Source organism: Schistocerca americana, chromosome 2 (assembly GCF_021461395.2).
Source record: "Schistocerca americana isolate TAMUIC-IGC-003095 chromosome 2, iqSchAmer2.1, whole genome shotgun sequence".
Lineage (NCBI taxonomy): Eukaryota > Metazoa > Arthropoda > Insecta > Orthoptera > Acrididae > Schistocerca > Schistocerca americana.
The window spans coordinates 351,197,879-351,223,106 of NC_060120.1; the positions used below are offsets into that span (position 1 = coordinate 351,197,879).

The following is a 25,228-nucleotide window of genomic DNA, read 5'->3' on the forward strand; positions in this document are numbered from 1 at the left end:
GGAGAGCATTTACAGATTGTAAAATCCACGTTTGTGTAAATTTTACCTAACAATTTTGTGAATTTTATCAGCATAAACTAAACAATTACGCCGTCGTACTTTGTAAGAGTTAATGTAGGATTGTATTGTCAACGAATCAGTTTTGACGTAATGTTTACAAAAATAGTTTTTCTTTCATTGCATTCATGGTCATGTTTAAATTAACAATGTTAACGAAATACCGTCTATATTTTTGAGGTAATAGCCCATTCATCATTGGGATCGAATAGTCAACGTAATTAGTTTTGACATAACCTTTACAAAAGTCGTTTTTCTTTCATTGCACTCATGGTCACGTTTAAATTAATAATGTTAACGAAATACCGTCTATATTGGTGAGGTAACAGCCCATTCAACATTGGGATCGAATAGTCAACGTAATTAGTTTTGACATAACCTTTACAAAAGTCGTTTTTCTTTCTTTACTCTCAGGGGCACATTTAAATAATTAATGTTAACGAATTAATCGACTATATCGGTGGCGTAAAAGCCCATTAAAGAGGTCGAATATAAGGAACAGTTCGTGTAGTCGAAAATTTTTGTACAATGTTAGGAGGGAGTGCCGTGAAAAACGTAGTAGAAATCATGAGGTGAGGAATGAGGTTGGTGATGGAAGTGTATATCAACGTCACTTTTGTATCTTTTTCTTCAGTAGCTCGAAAACCACGGGCTCCAGAGAAAATGTATCCCTGTACAAAATTTAACTAAATCAAATTTCCTAAGAAAAGGTCCTCTTCATATTCTGTCGGACTAATAGTTTACGCGTAGTGAGCGAGAGAATATGAAAATATCTCACGTGATTTTTGAAGGCCAGATGTAACATTGCGGGTTGCATAAAACGACACGTGTAGGGGCAGTCGAATTACCCTGTATACACGGTGTCCGAGGATTGATGGTCAATATTGATGGATACGACGCGAACGATCATTTGAAGCAAAAATTTCATGTAAATATATGCTCTATTAGAGATGGTTTCCGAGATAGGACACATTTAATGTACAGTGTTACTTATTTTCTGTATTATATCAATATATTGTCTCGTTTACAACAGATGTTTTACTAAGTATCAATCGAAAACTACATATTTTTAACTCATTCATATCTAAGCATTATCGTGTACGCCGCATTACAGCTGTTTCACAATTCGCGGTAATTGTTCGAATATCCTATCGTCAGCTTCACTGCATATGTGCACTCTTTGGAGAACATGTGCTGCTTGTCTCAGCGCCTCTGCACGTCCCGTAATGAGGGCAACAGCGTCCATGATGCGGCCAAACAATTCATCTCGCGCATTGAGCTTTCGTTTTTACATCTAAGACTTCATCCAACCCCACAAACAGAAGTGAAATGGCGATCTTGGCGGCCAGTTAATCATATCAGTGCGTTTTTTTCATCCTCCGATCGGTCACAAAGTGGAAATCACAGTGAAAGTAAAAGAAATGTTTTTATTGCAACATTTAGTTACTGCCTTACATAGTCCCCGCCTTGAAGTAGACATTTCTCATAGCGTCGTACCTAGACACAGTGCGGTTTCTGAGCCTCATTTTTGATTCGAGATTGTCATGGTTGCCACACATGCGAGACTTGAAAGCCAGAACCCCGAAGGCACTGAACATCATCAAGTGCCTCAGCCACAGGTCTTGGGGAGCGGACAGAGTCGGTCCCCTCCAGTTTTATCAGGCTTTTGTGCATTTGCAGCTGGACTATGGGTGCACGGTGTGTGGGTCAGCGAGGCCCTCTTATCTGCAGAAGATTGTGTTTGGCTTTGATTCGTGCACGGATATTCAAAGCGGTTAAACCGACTGCTCGCGTAGAGTGGGAATTTCAGGTACTAGTGCCGGTCCGACACAAATTTTCATTGTCCTCATTCCTTTATACTTTCGATGGCCGTTCGTATTCGCAACTGCTAATACATTTAGTGTATTTCATAACTGCTGTAGTCGCCGCAGTGTCTCTTCCTTCGGACATGCATGCCTGTCTGAAGGAACACTATATCGCTCTCCTAAACAACACAGACACTATTGTACGTAGTTAGAGTATAGTACCGAAACTGAGGAACAAGCAATGACAACGTTTAGTAATGGGCAAACCAAACTGCATGACGTATGTTCTGTATCTGTTTTGCTTGCTGAAGTGCTGAGAAGTGAGACAACATTTCAAAACATCGACATTTATTTGTTAGAGAAACTATGTACATACGAACACCTCAAGCAATAGCTACCGAGGAATAAATGGAGGCTGTTTACCTTATCCACTATGTTTTCTTTTTCTTATGTAACTACTAAAAAACACAAACAACAGCATTTCTCCTCTAGCGAAACTGATCCTCTCACTTAAAAAGTTACTTAATGGAAATTGCTTTGTTAACTTACGTTCTTATTTGTATACATTATGGGTGTCACCTCTGTTCTGTTATTATAAAACCTAAATAATTTATCGCTTTCAGATAGCTGACCTCGCTTGTTTAAGAACACTGAATGAAGAAAATATCCAAGTCGTGATGGGACATTTGCAGTTTACCACGAAAACAAAGTATAATAATTTCGTTCAGGAAATATTTGAACCACAGAATCAGAGTCTAGTTCCCTTGCTAAATTATATTCAGATGACATGGTTCCCAAATCTTTGAGACGTTGTTGATGCACAGTTGATCTGAGACAACTTTATCGTCACTGGAAGAGTGTAAGATGTGCGCAAAGCTGCGGCAAGGAGCTTAAAATTTCAATCTTGTGCTTAATATCCAAGATTTCAGATAGTTCCAAAGCAAACTATTTTAATTTTGAAGTATGCAGATATTTAATTTCATCCTCTAAATATGTTGTGACATCATTATGATACTCACTGATTAATAACTTGCAGACCTGAGAAAAGCGATCAGCTATCTTCTTTGAGTATTTCCATAAAACCCAAATGTTTCATCCAAAATCGTGTTTCATATTGGCTTTTTAAATTAAACACTAGATTGCTAATAATGACACAAAATACACGTATCTCGAATAAATCTTCTGAATTCACACCTGTCACTTCATTCCTGGCTTCATCGTGAAACGATTTCCTCTTCTTATTGCTCACCTCTGAGAATTCAGGATTGATGTTAATTGCTCTGGTAACAACTTTAGATCAGGGAGCATGATGTCCCAATCCTTGCGAAGATATGTTAACTCATCTAATAAGCTCTCAGAGTGTCCTACCGAAACATCAATGATAGTGTTTCGAGCTTGAAATAATTGCTTCTGTAGTCAACTGGTACCAACAACTGTAGCTAAATTGATGCCGTTATTAAACACTTGAATGACCTCATAAAATCCAAAACACCCCATACCACAGAACGTAGTTTAGCTGACAATTTTACTTACTGAGACTATCAACAGCAAAGGCAATGTTATCCATGTAAGCTGCAATAGCTATTGCAGCATCAACCCGAACACTCAAACGAATATTAGACGTGGAATATAAAGAACTTCCAACACACTGTTTCAAAAATTACCATAGTTGTGGACTGCTACTGAATAAGTAGTAAAGAAGAATCACTCTGTAAAAAATATCTGCTTCATCACAACTCTCAGCTGAATTTTTCTTTTGTTTCCTTTACTGCTTGCTCAATATACAGACTGAATAACATCGAGGATAGGCTACAACCCTTTCTCACTCCCTTCCCTACAACTGCTTACCTTTCAGGCCCCTGGACTGTTGTAACTGCCATCTGGTTTCTGTACAAATTGTAAATAGCCATTCGTTCCCTGTATTTTACAATTGCCATCTTCAGGATTTGAAAGAGAGTATTCCCGTCAACATTGTCAAAAGCTTTCTCTAGGTCTACAAATACTAGAAAAGTAGGTTTACCTTTTCTTTATCTATTTTCTAAGATAAGTCGTAGGGTCAGTATTGCCTCACGTGTTCCAACATTTCTACGGAATCCAAACTGATCTTCCCTGAGGTCGGCTTCTACCAGTTTTTCCATTCGTCTGTAAAGAATTGGTGTTAGTATTTTGCAGCCGTGGCTTATTAAACTGATAGTTCGGTAATTTTCATATCTGTCAATACACACTTTCTTTGGGATTGGAATTATTCTCGGGTACAGTATCTAAAGTGTTCTCTTCTTCTGAACTTTCCATGGTTGTTGTTTCAAATTTAGTTTTAACCATAACAACGTATATGAATTTCCGAAATTAAGTAACCTTCTCTTTCTTATTCGTCTTATGTTCACTATGTAACTAGTTCACAGACGACGCTGAGCTGTAAATTACTACAAAAATAATAGATTTTGAAACTACTAGAAAAGAAACCAAATTCTGTGCGACGCACAGTGGGTCTCGTAAAAAAATCAGTTGTCTTTAACAAGCGCTACGAATAAGTATTGATGTTCTTTACCTGACGTGCCGTTTTGATGCCGTTTGGAAAATCTTTCAGAATCGCTTTTTTCCCACATTTTTCTGTTTTAGTTTTAATGTCTCAGAATACTGGAAAATATTTCCTTATTACTGTAGTTTGCTCGGCGTCATGCACCCATTTGCATATAACATGAAACAATGATTAGGTTAAGAACAGTATTATTGCTTTGGACACATGTGTGCAATAAATATGTACACATTTACGTCATGTAAATTGTCACCAGTGTAAAATCTTCTTCTGTGTGAATTACGCATACTGAAGAAGAGAGAAAAACTTTTGACTGCTTAGCGAGAAACAAATAATTTAATAATTTTGAAAATCAGATACGCCCGCAATTTGAGGGTGATTCTCTATGTAATCGTTAGTTGCACCATACAAAAGGGATTTACATTAGCGAGAGAGGTACGACCGAGTTATTACCTGGTGCCATAATTCATTATTGTGGTTAGTTTTACGGTCTAGGAAAAGAGTACCTGTCTCAAATTAGATCGGTATGCAGGAGGCAGAGTGCTTCTCTGATAAGCTGACCTAGAGAAAACTGTTCTTCCTTTTGTTAAAAAATGACGAAATTCCTCCAGCTGTATTAAGGTGTTGATTTTATTGGCAACTAGTTTCGCTGTTTTTACAACATCATCTTCAGGCCCATACTTGTTGACAGTAACCGTATGTGTCTAACACTAGTAGTGAGTGGTGAGATAGGCGTGTTCCATGCGGAAGGCAGGTAGTAACTGATATGAAGTTAAAAGTAGTAGATATTTGAACGACTAGTTTTAACTTCATATCAGTTACTACCCCCCACCCCCACGAACCATGGACCTTGCCGTTGGTGGGGAGGCTTGCGTGCCTCAACGGCACAGATAGCCGTACCGTAGGTACCCAGGAGCAGATATAGACTCAGATCACAATATAGTAGTGATGAAGAGTAGGCTGAAGTTCAAGACATTAGTCAGGAAGAATCAATACGCAAAGAAGTGGGATACGGAAGTACTAAGGAATGACGAGATACGTTTGAAGTTCTCTAACGCTATAGATACAGCAATAAGGAATAGCGCAGTAGGGAGTACAGTTGAAGAGGAATGGACATCTCTAAAAAGGGCCATCACAGAAGTTGGGAAGGAAAACATAGGTACAAAGAAGGTAGCTGCGAAGAAACCATGGGTAACAGAAGAAATACTTCAGTTGATTGATGAAAGGAGGAAGTACAAACATATTCCGGGAAAATCAGGAATACAGAAATACAAGTCGCTGAGGAATGAAATAAATAGGAAGTGCAGGGAAGCTAAGACGAAATGGCTGCAGGAAAAATGTGAAGACATCGAAAAAGATATGATTGTCGGAAGGACAGACTCAGCATACAGGAAAGTCAAAACAACCTTTGGTGACATTAAAAGCAACGGTGGTAACATTAAGAGTGCAACGGGAATTCCACTGTTAAATGCAGAGGAGAGAGCAGATAGGTGGAAAGAATACATTGAAAGCCTCTATGAGGGTGAAGATTTGTCTGATGTGATAGAAGAAGAAACAGGAGTCGATTTAGAAGAGATAGGGGATCCAGTATTAGAATCGGAATTTAAAAGAGCTTTGGAGGTCTTACGGTCAAATAAGGCAGAAGGGATAGATAACATTCCATCAGAATTTCTAAATTCATTGGGGGACGTGGCAACAAAACGACTATTCACGTTGGTGTGAAGAATATATGAGTCTGGCGATATACCATCTGACTTTCGGAAAAGCATCATCCACACAATTCCGAAGACGGCAGGAGCTGACAAGTGCGAGAATTATCGCACAATCAGCTTAACAGCTCATGCATCGAAGCTGCTTACAAGAATAATATACAGAAGAATGAAAAAGAAAATTGAGAATGCGTTAGGTGACGATCAGTTTGGTTTTAGGAAAAGTAAAGGGACGAGAGAGGCAATTCTGACGTTACGGCTAATAATGGAAGCAATGCTAAAGAAAAATCAAGACACTTTCATAGGATTTGTCGACCTGGAAAAAGCGTTCGACAATATAAAATGGTGCAAGCTGTTCGAGATTCTGAAAAAAGTAGGGGTAAGCTATAGGGAGAGACGGGTCATATACAATATGTACAACAACCAAGAGGGAATAATAGGAGTGGACGATCAAGAACGAAGTGCTCGTATTAAGAAGGGTGTAAGACAAGGCTGTAGCCTTTCGCCCCTACTCTTCAATCTGTACATCGAGGAAGCAATGATGGAAATAAAAGAAAGGTGAAAGGATATCTATTATACGATTCGCTGATTACATTGCTATCCTGAGTGAAAGTGAAGAAGAATTAAATGATCTGCTAAACGGAATGAACAGTCTAATGAGTACACAGTATGGTTTGAGAGCAAATCGGAGAAAGACGAAGGTAATGAGAAGTAGTAGAAATGAGAACAGCGAGAAACTTAACATCAGGATTGATGGTCACGAAGTCAATGAAGTTAAGGAATTCTGCTACCTAGGCAGTAAAATAATCAATGACGGACGGAGCAAGGAGGACATCAAAAGCAGACTCGCTATGGCAAAAAAGGCATTTCTGGCCAAGAGAAGTCTACTAATATCAAATACCGGCCTTAATTTGAGGAAGAAATGTCTGAGGATGTACGTCTGGAGTACAGCATTGTATGGTAGTGAAACATGGACTGTGGGAAAACCGGAAAAGAAGAGAATCGAAGCCTTTGAGATGTGGTGCTATAGACGAATGTTGAAAATTAGGTGGACTGATAAGGTAAGGAATGAGGAGGTTCTACGCAGAATCGGAGAGGAAAGGAATATGTGGAAAACACTGATAAGGAGAAGGGACAGGATGATAGGACATCTGCTAAGACATGAGCGAATGACTTCGATGGTACTAGAGGGAGCTGTAGAGGGCAGAAACTGTAGAGGAAGACAGAGATTGGAATACGACAAGCAAATAATTGAGGACGTTGGTTGCAAGTGCTACTCTGAGATGAAGAGGTTATCACAGGAAGAAATTCATGTCGGGCCACATCAAACCAGTCAGTAGACCGATGACCAAAAAAAAAAAGAAAAAGGTGCAACCACAACGGAGGGGTATCTGTTGAGAGGCCAGACAAACGTGTGGTTCCTGAAGAGGGGCAGCAGCCTTTTCAGTAGTTGCAGGGGCAACAGTCTGGATGATTGACTGATCTGGCCTTGTAACACTAACCAAAATGGCCTTGCTGTTTTGGTATTGCGAACGGCTGAAAGCAAGGGGAAACTACAGCCGTAAATTTTCCCGAGGGCATGCAGCTTTACTGTATGATTAAATGATGATGGCGTCCTCTTGGGTAAAATATTGCGGAGGTAAAACAGTCCCCCATTCAGATCTCCGGGAGGGGACTACTCAAGAGGACGTTGTTATCAGGAGGAAGAAAACTGGCGTTCTACGGATCGGAGCGTGGAATGTCAGATCCCTTAATCGGGCAGGTAGGTTAGAAAATTTAAAAAGAGAAATGAATAGGTTAAAGTTAGATACAGTGGGAATTAGTGAAGTTCGGGGGCAGGAGGAACAAGACTTTTGGTCAGGTGACTACAGGGCTATAAACACAAAATCAAATAGGGGATGGCAGGAGTAGGTTTAATAATGAATTAAAAAAATAGGAGTACGTGTAAGCTACTACAAACAGCATAGTGAACGCATTATTGTGGCCAAGATACATACGAAGCCCACGCCTACTACACTAGTACAATTTTATATGCCAACTAGCTCTGCAGATGACGAAGAAATAGATGAAATGTATGATGAGATAAAAGAAATTACTCAGGTAGTGAAGGAAGACGAAAATTTAATAGTCATAGGTGACAGGAATTCAGGAGTAGGAAAAGGGAGAGAAGGAAACATTGTAGGTGAATATGGATTGGAGCTAAGAAATGAAAGAGGAAGCCGTCTGATAGAATTTTGCACAGAGCAGAACCTAATCATAGCTAACACTTGGTTCAAGAATCATAAAAGAAGGTTGTATACATGGAAGAAGCCTGGAGATACTGACAGGTTTCAGATAGATTATATAATGATAAGACACAGATTTAGGAACCAGGTTTTAAATTGTAAGACATTTCCAGGGGAAGATGTGGACTCTGACCACAATCTATTGGTTATGAACTGTGGATTAAAACTGAAGAAAATGCAAAAAGGTGGGAATTTAAATAGATGGGACCTGGATAAACTGAAAGAACCAGAGGTTGTACAGAGTTTCAGGGAGAGCATAAGGGAACAATTGACAGGAATGGGGGAAAGAAATACAGTAGAAGAAGAATGGGTAGCTTTGAGGGATGAAGTGGAGAAGGCAGCAGAGGATCAAATAGGTAAAAAGACGAGGGCTAGTAGAAACCCTTGGGTTACAGAAGAGATACTGAATTTAATTGATGAAAGGAGAAAACACATAAATGCAGTAAGTGAATCAGGCAAAAAGGAATACAAACGTCTAAAAAATGAGATCGACAGGAAGCGCAAAATGGCTAAGCAGGGATGGCTAGAGGACAAATGTAAGGATGTAGAGGCTTATCTCACGAGGGGTAAGATAGATACTGCCTACAGGAAAATTAAAGAGACCTTTGGAGAAAAGAGAACCACTTGCACGAATATCAAGAGCTCAGATGGAAACCCAGTTCTTAGCAAAGAAGGGAAAAGCAGAAAGGTGGAAGGAGTATATAGAGGGTCTAAACAGGGGCGATGTTCTTGAGGACAATATTATGGAAATGGAAGAGGATGTAGTTGAAGATGAAATGGGAAATATGATACTGCGTGACGAGTTTGATAGAGCACTGAAAGATCTGAGCCGAAACAAGGCCCCGGGAGGAGACAACATTCCATTAGAACTACTTATAGCCTTGGGAGACCCAGTCCTGACAAAACTCTACCATCTGGTGAGCAAGATGTATGAGACAGGCGAAATTCCCTCAGACTTCAAAAAGAATATAATAACTCCAATCCCAAAGAAAACAGGTGTTGACAGATGCGAAAATTACCGAACTACCAGTTTAATAAGTCACAGCTGCAAAATACTAACGCGAATTCTTCACAGACGAATGAAAAACTAGTAGAAGCCGACCTCGGGGAAGATCAGTTTGGATTCCGTAGAAATGTTGGGACACGTGAGGCAATACTGACCGTACGACTTATCTTAGAAGAAAGATTAAGGAAAGGCAAAACTACGTATTTGTAGACTTAGAGAAAGCTTTTGACAATGTTGACTGGAATACTCTCTTTCAAATTCTAAAGGTGGCAGGGGTAAAATACAGGGAGCGAAAGGCTATTTACAACTTGTACAGAAACCAGATGGCAGTTATAAGAGTTGAGGGACATGAAAGGGAAGCAGTGGTTGGGAAGGGAGTGAGACAGGGTTGTAGCCTCTCCCCGATGCTATTCAATCTGTATATTGAGCAAGCAGTAAAGGAAACAAAAGAAAAGCTCGGAGTAGGTATTGATGATGAGCGTTTGGCGTCATTGGCCGGGAGGCCCCTCGCGGGGCAGGTCCGGCCGCCATATCGCAGGTCTTATTACATTCGGCGCCACATTGGGCGACCTGCACGCCGGATGGGGATGAAATGATGATGAACACAACACAACACCCAGTCCCTGAGCGGAGAAAATCTCCGACCCAGCCGGGAATCGAACCCGGGCCCAGAGGACGGCAATCCGTCACGCTGACCACTCAGCTACTGGGGCGGACAGTAGGTATTGAAATCCATGGAGAAGAAATAAAAACCTTGAGGTTCGCCGATGACATTTAATTCTGTCAGAAACAGCAAAGGACTTGGAAGAGCAGTTGGACAGAATCAAGGTCCGTAAAAAAATAAGGTTGAGCAGTAAGCGTTCTGTCCTGCCATTGGCTGAGGCTGTGACGTCACGAAGGAACCGCCGCTGCCTCTGAACAGCGCTACAAGACGCAGTCCGCGCATTTAAGCGATGTATTTGTGAAATGTTTCAGTTTCTACAGAAATAGTAAAAGGTAAATTGTTATTCTGCTATTTCTAGAAAGTTACTGCTATATTCTGTAACTTGTCCAGCCTTTAAACACACACTGCTGAGTGCTGACTTTAATAAAATCAAGCGTCTATAGATCGAACTATACAAAAATAAATGCTAAGTACAGTCTGTTTTGCAGTTCTCTACGAAGTAAACGTTCGAAATGAGCATTCGATTTTCTAACTTTGGCTCTGGGAAAAGTGTTAACTTGTAGACAAGCTCTATGTAACGCTCATTTATATTCTGTTTACATCATGTCTACAAAAACACTTTCCTTATTTGTAGGAAGCATTTGAATTACCTACCTGAACTGACACACACACACACACACACACACACACACACACACACACACACGCACGCACACGCATACACACATTCTTAATTTTCTCACACCTCAAACCTTGGCTTATATTTTTATCAAGGTGGCTGTATAATGTTTGCCCTAGTTGTTAAAATTCACTTATATAAAAGAACATTGAATCAAAAAAAGTGCTGCAAAATACGATTTACAGGAAATAGTGGTAAATTAACTTACCGAGTCCGCCGTTCAGCAAAGTTGGTATGTAGTGTGGGAAACAATAAGCCAATCCTTGACACTGTCAGTGTAGAGTCTTGCTTGTTGTGAAACACACAGTCAGAGGACCTTCACTTCTATCACTAAGTTTATATATTATTTAACTTTCACAAATAATGTTTATTTACATTCTAAAGCGATGACAAATACCACTTCCTTGCTTTCCGTTGCTGAGCGGCAACTGCTTTCTTCGACTTGTCCTTTGCAGACAGCCAACGCAGTCGGATAAAGGTTCTCGTCCTAGCATAAATCTTAATGATTTCTGGTTGAATAGTGGGGAATCGCTCGGTAAGTGTAGCGCATAGGTTCTTGATGACACCAGTTTCCCTGGACAAACTGTCGTGTCCATGGATCTGGGCAAAAATTAACTCAAATCTGCTAACTGTTTCGAGCCACGTTTCTGAAGGCACAAGCAAACCCCCACGAGAAACCATGCCCAGCCATCCTCTCGATGTCTCCTCAGGCAGTGTCAGTAACTCTCCAATGGGTGTGGCCAGTGATCTGTCATACTGTCTGCATCGATAAGCTACATATCCAGCAAGATATTTAAATCCTTCAGTGCTGCAATCAGAAGCCAGTGACATTGGAGGCACATCGGATTCTCCTACTCCAAAATCTAAATCTTCTATCTCCTTCTCTCCTTCAACCATTGCCAACGCCTCAGACACATCAGGCAGGATATTGCCAAAAACAGTTGCTGTCACGAATCTTCCTTCTTCATCTGGCTCAACAGACGATGCATTTGAAAGTGGAATATCATGAGCGTTTGCTCCCAACAACAAGTCTTATTCGGCTCTTTACTTCGACTGGCGATGGGTGATCGTAAAAACGTCCAAGGCCTCTTATAAGAGAAAAAAAGTTCTCCAAGCAGTCTTGATTTAATCTTGCTGTAAGAATATATTCAATATTTTAAACAGCTAAGTCACTGAACAGACCCAAAAGTGACCGAACAGTTTTCAAAAATCCTTTCTGGAAGGGTAGGAGATGCTTTGAGTTGCCAACACGCATCTTCTCACAACACTTCGAAAATTTACGTAGGCACTGTTCTTGGGCTTGAAAATTGACACCAAATCCGCAAGCTAGTGATTTATTACTTTCTTTTGTCCTTGAATTAAGTACATCGAAAGTCTCATCCACCATCTGTATGAAATCACTGGCGTGTCCTTCTTCAGGCATCAAATACCGAATCGCCTGTGCAGTTGTATTTGATAGCAGCTGAGCTGCTAAGCGTACTCGCTGTCGCTCTCTGCCCTTCACTATAATGTGTTGCTGAGATAACTTGGGACATATTTTCATCTCGCCACTGTCCAGAACTAACAGTTTCTCGAACACAGTTTTTGTCACAGCCTTGTTTTCCAACATTATTCCTTGATCCAGCAAGTGGTTCCTTAAGAGTTTGAGCAAATGGGGAACGTCAGCAAACACCCACACACGTCTCAGAGAATCACACGGGTGTGGAAAACAAGTATTTTCATGAGTAATGCCAAGCTCCTTCCAGACAGAACTATTCTTTGCACCCATGTCTGCTACTGCAGCCACAACATTGTAGCAAATGCTGGCCAGGGAAACAATTACTTCGTTCAAGAGTGCTGCTGTCATCTGAACGTCAAAATTGAAATAGATAGGTTGCTTCCACATTGCAAACAAGCCTCGGACCATGACAACAAGGACATTACTGTGAGGTCCAAGAATCCTGTCATCTTGCTGATCGTAACAAATTCTACTGTCAATGTTCATTTCATCAAATGACAAAACGCAAATACGTTCCCTGTCAGTCAGTGTTGCAGCCTGCATTTTCATCATCACTAAAACATCCTTCAAAATTCCTGGTTGGCAACTGAAACTGCGATTAATCCAAGAACGCAAGGTTGACACTGCAGGTAGAGGATATCCGAGTTTTTCTCTGAGGAAATTGTAACTCTTCTGCGACAGAGCACGTAAAGTAATAGACTTACAAATGTCCTCTTTGCCCCATCGAACCCGTTTTGAACCATGCAACAAGCTTCTAATTTGATTGGGTGAAAATATTTTGCCCAGTATTTGATTAGTTTCACGAGACACAAGCTCCTTTTTATGAAATTATTCTTCGTGCAGACGTCGTTTCATTGAGGACAGCTGACCTCTAAGATATTTATTACGTGCTCGCAATTTCATGCACATGTTCCTTAGATGAGCATTTCTCCTCTGTAGTGACGCTACAGAATTCTGTAAAGTGACTTTATGTGGATCACTACAAAGAACTTCATCTGTAAATGTATACTTGTCAACATTCCTCTTCAATGGTGAGAGCTTCTTTAAAGTCTCTAGGCTTCTTCTACGAATTTCACGTTTGTTAAAACGTTCTTTCCTTTCTTCTATTGCAATCGGTGTGTTATCATTGGCATTACTACCACAAGGCAAATTGCAAGACGGATACGCATCACTCTTAAGGATCAGTTTCCGCGGTAAATTTAACAGCTCTGAACGTAAGTCCCGGATATAATCCGTTTCTTTGAAATGACGAGAGCATATTCTAGCGTTCCCTACGTTCACAGGATCTTTCCTAAAGCATTTTGAAAGCCAAACCTTTTGCAGACTTTCATCACGTGGGAAACAATGCAACACTATTTCAGTCCCTTTTGTATTGCGATTGTGAGAGTTACAGCCAACAACAGCACAACCTGGCATTGCTTCCACACACTCTAATACTTCGGACAAACACTCACTGCACAAAGATAACCAAACGGAAACGACAACACGCACGAAACACAACACGAACGAACCACGACAACACAAAGCTCAGACGTACACTTCGCGCGCGCCAAGAGCTGTTCCTTAGTGACGTCATGCGCAGAACGTCAGAAATGGGTTTGCTTCTGCGCAGCAGTTACTGCTCCCTCGTGGACAGAATGGACAGTATAAGATGAACATCAACAAAAGCAAAACAAGGATAATGGAATGTAGTCGAGTTAAGTCGAGTGATGCTGCGGGAATTAGATTAGCAAATGAGACACTTAAAGTAGTAAAGGATTTTTGCTACTTGGGGAGCAAAATAACTGATGCTGGTCGAAGCAGAGAGGATGTAAAATGTAGACTGACAATGGCAAGGAAAGCGTTTCTGAAGAAGAGAAATTTGTTAACATCGAGTATTGATTTAAGTGTTAGGAAGGCGTTTCTGAAAGTATTTGTATGGAGTGCAGCCATGTATGGAAGTGAAACGTGGACGATAAATAGTTTAGACAAGAGGAGAATAGAAGTTTTCGAAATGTGGTGCTACAGAAGAACGCTGAAGATTAGATGGGTAGATAACATAACTAATGAGGAGGTACTGAATAGAATTGGGGAGAAGAGGAGTTTGTGGCACAATTTGACTAGAAGAAGGGTTCGGTTGGTAGGACATGCTCTGAGGCATCAAGGGATCACCAATTTACTATTGTAGGGCAGCGCAGAGGGTAATAATCGTAGAGGGAGACCAAGAGATGAATACACTAAACAGATTCAGAAGGATGTAGGTTGCAGTAGGTACTGGGAGATGAAGAAGCCTGCGCAGGATAGAGTAGCATGGATAGCTGCATCAAACCAGTCTCAGGACTGAAGACCACAACAACAAACAACATCAGTTACTACCTGCCTTCCGCATGGAACATGCCTATCTCACCACTGACTACTAGTGTTGGACACATACGGTTACTGTCAAGTATGGGCCTGAAGATGATGTTGTACCATAATCGAAACTAGTTGCCAATGAGACCAACACCTTAATACAGCTGGAGGAACATGTACTAGCTGACGTCCCAAGTCGTCCGTTTCGATTATCGATATACGAAGGTTATTCGTTTTATCTTTTTACCATGAAATCTAAAAGTTAAAGACTGCAAGCTCCTGAAAACAATGAGAATTATTCTAGTAATTCTTATGTACCACGCAAGCGACCGTTATGACACAGTCCAAGTCAGCCAGGAATTAATCCGTTTTCACTTACCTCCTTTTACAGCCTCGAAGAACAGCTACACTCGTTCGCCTTCTCTACAGTAAAAAATACCATAGGACAATAATAATTTTGTACATCAATTTCTACACTTGAATGGATATTATTAAATAATGCACGGACATACTCCCATCTGCCCCAGCCCTATTCAACGCTAAAAAATTAAAGCTACCAGAAATTGACAAAAGAGGTTCAACCCTAACAAAGCTACTGTTTTTCTACAGAGCTCATAATATTCCATCTGACACCGAAATTATTTATTACAATATATATACATTACAGTAGACCAAATAAACTTAATAGAGAAGCCGTATTTAAAATGCATCAGCACATTATAGCATTCATGATAGCAAACTTTTTATATATACCAGAACAAACTAATATTTGTATGTTACACATTTTATATTTAGAGAAAAATCCGTCAAACGCTACATCATACGAACAGTATCGACTGCTTTTTGTGACTAACTACAACGTATATTTCGTGTACCTCAGAACTGACACATGTTCAGTGTGTGACAAATTTAGAGTCAACTGTTCTAAAACTGATTTGCAGGTAAGCAAAGGGAAAGGTGCAAATCAGAAACAGACTTTGAATAAGCAGAAACAACATCTAACGACTTAAAGTGAACTAACTTAAAGTGAACTACATAAAAGGAAAGCGGACAAGTTTTAGTAGATTATATGTTCCGAACGTTTGAAATCCAGAAAATCTGTGACTAAGAAAGCAATGTGTATGGGTTAAAAGCTTTCTAATGTCTCAGCCAATGAAGCATACTAACGCAGCAGCTGTTACTTTATTCAGTCGATATTCATTTGTTTTCTTTTGGGAAATCTGTATTTTATTCATTTTAACGAAACACTTTCAAAAAAAGGGCTTTAGACAAAGATCGGAACGAATGCGACATGTACAAACGACGCAACCTGGCATTTTTGATCAAAGAGCTTTCACAACTTCTAACTATAATAACACCTGAATGTAATGTTTCGGGGCTTAGCTTTGATGTTTGATGGCGGATGGAGGCTTTAAGTTTTTGGCGTCATGACAATTCCATGGCACAATATCTCTGGCAAATAATATCTCTGTCTGCCTACATATATTAGATTTCGATTGAGCATTTAGATCAGTGATCTCTATACTACACGGATGTTGAACTTCAGCTGTCTGATCGTACCAGCCCTAGATGTTCATATTTCGCTTCTTGCCAAACTGCAACATGACTGCTAGGAAATGTCACTAGAATACGAAAAGAAAATACATTTCGATTCTGCTACCATATCAGCCTATTACATCACACGTTGACATAAAATTCAAAATAAAAAATCAGTCTGCAATTCTTTGTCGCCTATAGACCGACGGAAATTTGTTTGACAAACTAGACGATGCAAAGCACATGAAACTGCAGACATGCAGCAATTCTATACTCAGAAACCAAACTTCTACATTCAGGTTGAATAGAGACCACTGATTTAGATGCACGGAATTGATTTTGTGTGGTCAACATACATTGCCACCGCGATCAAATAATCTCAGGATGGCCCATATTCGCCCGTTATGCGTCCTATAAATTTTAGATGTCATTATACCGCTAATTTGGTATAGGCATTTTGTAGACACCATGCTAATTTGCACTTGATACCTGGAATGAAGTGGGCTCTTAGCTTTGAAAAGTGCATTACGTAATGGCACCGTCACGTCGGAGTGTATCTCCACTTTCCGTCACGTCAATTCGCTTAGCCCTCTACCAAATGTAGAAAGTGTGGTCATGAATCATCATTATTGAAACAACAAGTCAGAGTATAGTAACGGAGCTGAGGAACTATCAACGACAACGTTTATTAATGGCCAAAACAAACTTCATAATGTGTCCTCAAACAGAAGCTATAATGAAATGAAATGAGCGTTTGGCGTCATTGGCTGGGAGGCCCCTTAGGGGGCAGGTCCGGCCGCCTTGGTGCAGGTCTTATTACATTCGACGCCACATTGGGTGACTTGCGCGCCGGATGAGGATGAAATGATGATGAAGAAAACACAATACCCAGTTCCTGAGCGGAAAAAAATCACAGACCCAGCCGAGTATCGAACCCGGACCCGTAGGACGGCAATCCATCACGCTGACCACGTTTCTTTTTTTTCTTTTTTACACCACTCAGCTATCACGGCGGACAATAGCTACAATGGAATACATGGAGCCATTAAGTTTGTTATTATGTAACTAATAACGTCATAAACAACTGTATTTTCTCCTTCAGTGAAGCTCACTTTTTCACATAAAACCTTATTTAATGGAAAATTCCTCGTTAACTGACGATCTTTTTTATATACATTGTGGGTATCAACTCTGTTCTGTTACTGTAAAACTTAAACAATTTTCGCTTTGAGAAGTCTGACCTCGCTTGTTTAAGAACTCCGAATGAAAAAAATTACCCAAGTCGTGATGGAACATTCGAAATTTGCCACGAAAACAAAGCATAATAATAACATGAAGAAACAGAAGCACAATATCTACTGCTATAGCATGAGTGAGGCCGGAGAAAATAGGTTAACGTTTTTAGTGGACGACGATACTGTAAAACTCTTCTTTCCGAGAAACTTCGACGTGCTGTGCTGTGACGTTACGATCCGTTTATGGCCTATGTGGATACCGCCATTTGAAATGCATTGTGAAATATTTCAACTTGATGTGAAATGAGGGCCAATGTGAATTGGTCTTAAAAAAACAACGTCGTCCTGAGATCACGTGACAATTTCAGCTTAGTATTGACAACATGCGCTGAACTATAGACATATTTCTACTCCATGTCTACCTAAGACGTAATTTAATTGTGAACATAAAGCATCAATGGAATCATCTGCCATTTTACATCTGTCAAAAGTAACACGAGATTTCTATAGAAAGTGAATATGTGATTTCTGTTAACAGCATAGTACATAAAAGAAATTACGTTCCAAGATTATTTATGGACGTTGCTCCATCTAAAAATCCGTAATAATGACACATATGGTAAAATAAATTTGTCGTGAACTTATGTAATCAACAAAAAATAAGCAATTTGCAACTAATTAGTATAAAGGAATGAATTGTAGCTAACGTAAACTGTAGATTTCCTTCTTCTCAATTTTTAACGTTTATGTTACGATAGCACAGTTTATTTTCAGAGATTCCGCTGTAACCATACGGAATGTACGGAGTTAGAAGAAATTCTCCGGACTGGATTTTGAATAGAGTAAGACGACAGTTACTGAAAATAATAATTATTGTCGTATTTCTAAAATTTATAATCAGAAAAACAGCTTCTAGTGATTTTCACGAATACAGGATACTTCTGTAGCATGCTATCTAGCGAATTCCTGTTACACTGAGAAATGACGTCAAGAATAGACAGATGGTGTGAATAAAAGTGATAGAGTTTTAAATAAATTTCTTCTCTTCAGGAGAGCGATCAAAATGTTGAACAACTCCACTGTGCCACATCATTTTTACAGGGCTGTGTATAGAGAGGCGGACGTGTACCTGCTGGACGACCCCTTGTCTGCTGTTGACACCCACGTCGGCAAACATCTTTTCGACGAATGCATTAACTCCTATCTGAGTGGAAAGACAAGAATTTTGGTCACACATCAACTCCAATACCTCCAGGGTGCCGATAGTATTATGATACTAAACAAGGTGCGTTGATCTCTTTTGATACTCGAATGGCTGCAGCTCATTAAGTATATCGCGTTACAAATGAACCTTTGTGGCGCAGGGGAACGTAGAGTGCCAGGGAACGTTCGAGGAGATTCTTCGGAGCGGTGTCAGCTTTTCCAAACTGGTGTCTAGTGCGGAAGAAGAGACCGAGACTGAAGATTTCGGCATCAAGCGATCAATAAGCAGGAGAAAATCAATGCAGGTGAGACTTTAAGAACTTCTATCAAAAAGTCTGGAACCCGGGTTACCGTTACATATATTACTGTAAGTAATATTTACCTCTTTTCACAGGACGAACAGAGCAAATTAAGACGATCAATACGCATCGGATCTCAAAGGGCCAACGTGAATGTCCTGCAGAGGCAGATATCAACGCTTTCGGAAGTGGTGAGTAGCACCAACATCGTGTCGCACAGAAACGGCACAATCCAATATACGGCTTATTGTCTAGAGAGGATGATCTATGTCAGTGTCGTTGAGTGAATAGTGTTTGAAGCCTTTCTCTTTCAAGGGTTGCAATGTGTGTTTAACAAGGCGAATTTAGTGTGCTATTACGTTAAGCAACATAACTTTTTCGAAATTACTGCAGCATTAGGTAGGTTTCCACAGCTTAGTATTCGTGTTGAAACAGTTTAACTTCATTTTTAATACGTCGCTCTGTTTCACAGGAATGAGTAGGTAATCGACAACGAGATTTTTTAAAAGAAATTTCCCATATATTTAGTGAAGTGATTTGGGGAAACTACAGAAAACTAAAATCAGGGCTGTCAGATAGTTATCTGCGCCGTACTTCCAAATGCTAACCACCAGCCCAATTTTCACACTTCGCTCGCTTTGACCTGCTTCTCATGTGTGACATTTATCCCGCGTTATAAATATTCTGAACTGAAAACGAGATTTTCAGGATGTTAAAAAATCTGTCCATTAATTTTCCCGTAACGAGTCAAAAGCACAAAATATTGCAAGTGCTGTTGGCCCAGTCAGGTTGAAAAGGTTGCAGCAATGGTATATTGTTCAGCATTGTCGTAAACTCATAGTATGTAAAAGTTTAATTAGGTCAAATATTGAATACAGATTATTTAAATATATATGTAAGTTTGATAAATGGACAGGAAAAGAAAGCAAGGAGCATTCGTAGGTGATAATAGACATGCAGCTATACCCACAAACACGCAGCATCACCGGCCGTAGAGTGTGTGGTAAGGAGAGGAACGTGTTAGTTGCCGTCTTCTCTGTCCACATACTGATTTTACATTCCCAGGATAACTTAGCGCACGTCAATAGCCAAGAATGATAAATCGAAGTCACCCAGAACAGGTGCTTCACCAACCTTCCAGCCAGCCTTGTCCTCGCTAATGTCGCAGTTCGAGCATGAAATTATTATGCGAGACCCAGATACATGCCAGTAATTAAAATCTCGCTCCGCAGAGAATTTAAGGACACTATTCCACTCTAATTATTTCACTTCAATGCCTCTGCACTGGCACACGCCACACAGCCAGACTCTTATAGATAGAAACGCAATGAAGAGGACAGTTAAAGTAATCCTCGCCAGTCAGATTTCTACCATAGGCTGTTATACTCATGATGTGATGCTCTTAATGTACTCAGTGTGCACCACAACAGAAAAATCTGTCCAAATAACCTTCAAAAACGTACAATGGTTAACCGTGGTGCCCTACAAAATAACAGTTCAGATAGTCCATACTAGGATATCAGCAATGAGCTGACGTTCTACATCTACATACTGCATCTACATACATGCTCTGCAAACCACAGAATGGTGCATGGCGGAGGGTACCTTATACCACTGCTGGGCATTTCCTTTCCTCTTCCACTCGCAAACTGAGCGAGGGAAAAACGAGTCTGCAGTCAGCCTTAAATGCCGGTTCTCTAAATTTCCCCAATAGTGCCTTGCGGAAAGAGTGTCGTCTTCCATCCAGGGATTCCCATTTGAGTTCACGAAGCATCTGTGTAATACTCACGTGTTGATCGAATCTACCGGTACAAAATCGAGCAACCCGCCTCTGAATTGTTTAGACGTCTTCCTTTAATTAGACCGGGTAAGGATCCCAAACACTCGAGCAGTACTCAAGAATAGATCGCATTAGAGCCTAATATGTGGTCTCCTTCACAGATGAACAACACTTTCCTAAAATTATCCCAATAAACTGAAGTCGACAATTCGCCTTCCCTCCTACCGTCCCTACGTGCTAATTCTCTTTCGTATCACTTCGCAACGCTACGCCTGTTTAATCGACGTGACTGTATCAAGGAGCACACTGCTAATGCGTATTCGAACATTATAGGATTGTTATTTACTCATATGCATTAGAAAAAAATTTTCTACATTTAGAGCAAGCTACCATTTATCAGCTCAACTAGAAATTTTGTGCATGTCGTCTTGCATCCTCCTAAACTCAACGACGACACCTTCCCGTACACCTGAGTGCCATAGGCAACCAGCCACAGATTGCTGCCCAGTCTGTCCGTCATATCATTATGTATATAGATAATAAGAGAGGTCCTATCACACTTCCCTGGGGCACTCCAGGCGATACCCTCGACTACGTCGAGGACAACTTTTTGTGTTATGTTACTTAAGAACTCTTGGAACTGATCACATATCTGGGAACCTGTTACATAAGGTAGTACCTGTCGTAAAAGCCTGCAATGGGGCACCGTGACACAAACTTTCGGACGGTCTAGAAATACTGTACGAAATCTGCCTGTTGTCCTTCATCAGTGGTTCTCAGGATATCGTGCGAGAAAAGGACAAGCTGAGTTTCACACCAGCTGTGCTTTCTAAGTCCGCGCTGGTTTGTGGACAGAAACTTTTCCGTCTTAGGGAAACTTAACTGTATTCGAACTGAGAATATTTTCGAGACTTCTGTAGCAAACTGATATTAAAATATTGGCTTGTAATTTTGTGCCTCTTTTCTTTTATCTTCCTTATTGTCAGGAGACACCTGTGCTTCTTTCCAGTTACTCAAGCCTTTGCGCTGTGGAGACATTATTCTGTAAAGTAAGAAGAATTTAGTCGCAAACGTATTGCAGTATATAACAAACATGCCGCTAAACGATCTGGCAAGGTAAAGAGAATTCTGGTCCATTCCTAACTGCAGAACTACACTAGATAGCGAATAAACGAGATTCTGCTCATAAAATATTCAAGTAAAACCCGACTCTTGAATTACATGAAGTATGTAAGAAGTTGCAGAACAAAGCGAATCAGAACACATGTAACGACATCGGGCATACTCGCTCCACTGTATGTAGCGTGTCGAATCCTGCAAGCCACAAGAAAAAAGAAAAAAAACTGCTCTGCTTCGACAGAGGAAGGCAAAATCTGACACTGTTTGCTGCAGGCGAATTAAACGTTTTCCACTTAACGGCAGCCAGTTCTCAAGCTGCGATAAATATGAAACACGACACAGCACCATCTCGACAAACGCCTTTTTCTTAAAACATGTTTCTACACGCACACTACGGAAAGAAACCGTAACATTCTCTTCTGAGACTGTAGGTAGTCTCACTCTTGTTTGTGATACATATCGTACTGAGTGGAAGCAAAGATTAATTTAGCCAATACCCAAGAATGATAAATCGAAGTTATCAGACGACTATAAGCTGACCAGCATATTATCCGCAGAATCTTAAGCTACGGATACATTGTTCATTATCAGTTGACGGATTACCTTAAAACTTATATCATCAATGTTCAATATCAATCAGTGTTCCGAAAACACCATGCCATAGAAACTACTTTAATCAAAGTGATTGACGACATCAAGCAAGTTATGGACATTTTAACGCTGATCCTAGTAAGATTTTAATACTGTTGATTTCGATATATTACTTATTAAAATGGAACAGTTGAATTTCTTGAACAGTGCAGTACTGTGGTTCGACAACTGACTCAAAAACAGACGTCAAGGATTCATCTGTGCCTAGGAAAAGTGTATTTTACGGAATCCCTCGCGGTTTCGCACTTTGTTCATTGCTTTTACCGCTGTATATCCACAATGTTTCATCTTACTTCGCTCTTATAACTCTCACTTGTGTGCAGGCGATACCCAGTAGCCCCAGCCCTATGAAAATTTCTCGTACATGCCAGTATCACGACGTGCACAAAACCTTAGTCCTAAACTAAACTTCAAGGAATCACACCACGCCGAAAACTGATCAACGGACATTTTCGTCAAACAGTTCATCCAATACTGTTATGTTTGGGTCTACATCTTCATCAACATGATACTCCTCAAACCACTGTACGGTGCAAGATGGCGGGTACCTTATACCACCACTATTTTAGTAACTTTTTCCTGTTCCATTCGTGAACATAACGAGAGAAAAACTGCTGCCTATATGCCTACGTAAGAGCCCTAATTTCTCTAATCTTCCTGGTCATTAAGCAAAATGTACGTTGGCGCCGGTAAAGTCATTCTGCAATCAGCTTCAAATGCCGTTTCTCTAAACTAGTGTTCCGCGAAAAGAACGTCGTCCCCCTTCCCATTTGGGTTCGCGAGACATCAGCCTTCTGCTGGTTTGGTCTGGCTACGAATTCTTGCCTTGTGCCAGTCTATTTATTTCAAAGTAGCATTTGCTCCTTCCCCAACTATTTGTTAGCTACATTTTAATTTCTGTCTTCCCCTACAGCTTTTACACTTTACAGCTCTCTCTAGTATCATGGAAGCTCTACCCTGTTGTTTTAACAAAGTCCTATCATTCAGTTCCTTCTTCTTGTCAGTGTTTTCCCAAGGTTTCTTACTCGCCGAATCAGCTGGAAAGATCCGCATTCTTTATCTTATCAATCTATCTAATTCTCAACATCCTTCTGTAGCACCACATCTCAAACATTTTGATTCCTTTCTTTACCGGTTTTTCAACAGCCATGATACACTACCACACAACTGTTTGATTCAAATGTACTTTTTCAGAAATTTCTTCCTTAAATTAAGCCCTATGTTTGATACTAGCAGACCTATTTGGTCAGGAATGCCCTCTTCGCTTGCGCTATTCTGACATTTATGTCCCACTTACCTTGTCCGTCTCGTGTTATTTTGCTTTCAAGCTAAAGGAATTCTTTAACCTCGTCTACTTTGTTGTCACCATTTTTTATGTCAAATTTATCGCCAACCTTGTCCTTCCTTTACTTTTCGTATTCCATAATCATTAGATTGTTGAATACATTCAATGGGTCGCGTAATACTTCTTCACTTTCACTAAGGATAGCAATGTCATCAGCGAATCGCGTCGTTGACATTCTTTCACAATGAATTATAATCCACTCTTGAACCTTTCCTTTATATCCGTAGCTGATCTTCGATACACAGATTGAGCAGTAGTAGCGAAAGACTGCATTTCTGTCTTAACCCCTTTTTAATCCAAACTCTTCGTTCTTGGTCTTCCATTCTTATCGGTTCCTCTTGATCTTGTCCATGTTGTATATTACCCGTATTTCCATACAGCTTACTCCTTTTATACGCTGAATTTCGAATATTTTGTACTGGTCTAATGTCATTTCTAAGTCGACAGCATGTTTTGATTTTTCTTGAGTCTTGCTTCCATTATGAAGTGCAACATTAAACCTGCCTTTCTGGTGCTTGTAACTTTCCGAAAGCCAAACTGATCTTCATTCAACGGTTCCTCCATTTTCTTTTCCAGTCTTCTGTATATCCTTCTTGTCCGTAACATAGATGCATGAGCTCGTAACATGTTTGAGCAATAGTTCACGCAGTTGTATGCCTATGCTCTCTTCGTGATTGTGTGGATGATATTTTATCGAAAGTCTGTTAGGAAGTCTCCACTCTCTTAAATTTCACAGCCCAATTTGAATAGTAGTAAGCTTACCAATTCTCCCAATGATTCTAAAAATTCGCAGGAAATCCTTGTCCTGCCTACATTAAGTCCGGAAATTTAGAAAAATATTTCCCCTTCGAATCAGTCCAGTCATTATTCCTTCCAAACCTGTATTTTATCACGGTGTAAATAGTGGAAATACCGGACGACTCGCGCAAGCTATGCACTCTTGCGTAAGATATGTGCTCAAGATTCGACTGTTTGATCACATCAGTCCTTACTATACTCAGTTGCGTTGCATGCCACCGGCTAAGCGGCGTGAGTTTCACACCCTTTGTTTACCTCGTCAGTTTTTTGATCACTGGCGTCCTCAGTACTTCTCCTCTTGTGTAAAATCTCTATCATCATTCCGTAACTGTAGTACCAGAACGGATACGTCCGGCATCGCCTGTTCCTTTGCATAATACTAAATCTTTCTCCATCCCCTTCTCCATTTCAACCATGCGATTGTGGAACAAATTACCATGTAACCTGCATCATATCCAAAACTACTCTGCATTCAAGAAGCTTTCATTGTCGTCGTAGCTTCCTTCTCAACACTTACCGGCTGTTATCTTCCTGTCCTCTAGGAGGTCAATATCTCTGTCGCACTGTAACTGTCAGGACTTTTCTGATACATTACTGTTTCCGGTTTCTCCCCTTCATCTGATGACCTTATCCTATTATTTCCTGATTTTCCTCTGACCAGTCAACTTCTTCTTCACGTATTTAGTACTATA

At 40.3% G+C, this 25,228-nt stretch overlaps 1 protein-coding gene across 1 annotated transcript in view; it reads left to right on the forward strand.

Moving 5' to 3' along the window:
• The window catches only part of LOC124590915 (ATP-binding cassette sub-family C member 4-like), a 386,521-nt gene that overhangs the window by 184,953 nt on the left and 176,340 nt on the right, over positions 1-25,228 (forward strand). The window contains exons 13-15 of the mRNA XM_047131684.1: positions 18,443-18,626; positions 18,706-18,849; positions 18,939-19,034. Of these exons, the coding sequence (XP_046987640.1) occupies positions 18,443-18,626; positions 18,706-18,849; positions 18,939-19,034 (424 nt within the window). The remainder of the gene's footprint in view (positions 1-18,442; positions 18,627-18,705; positions 18,850-18,938; positions 19,035-25,228) is intronic.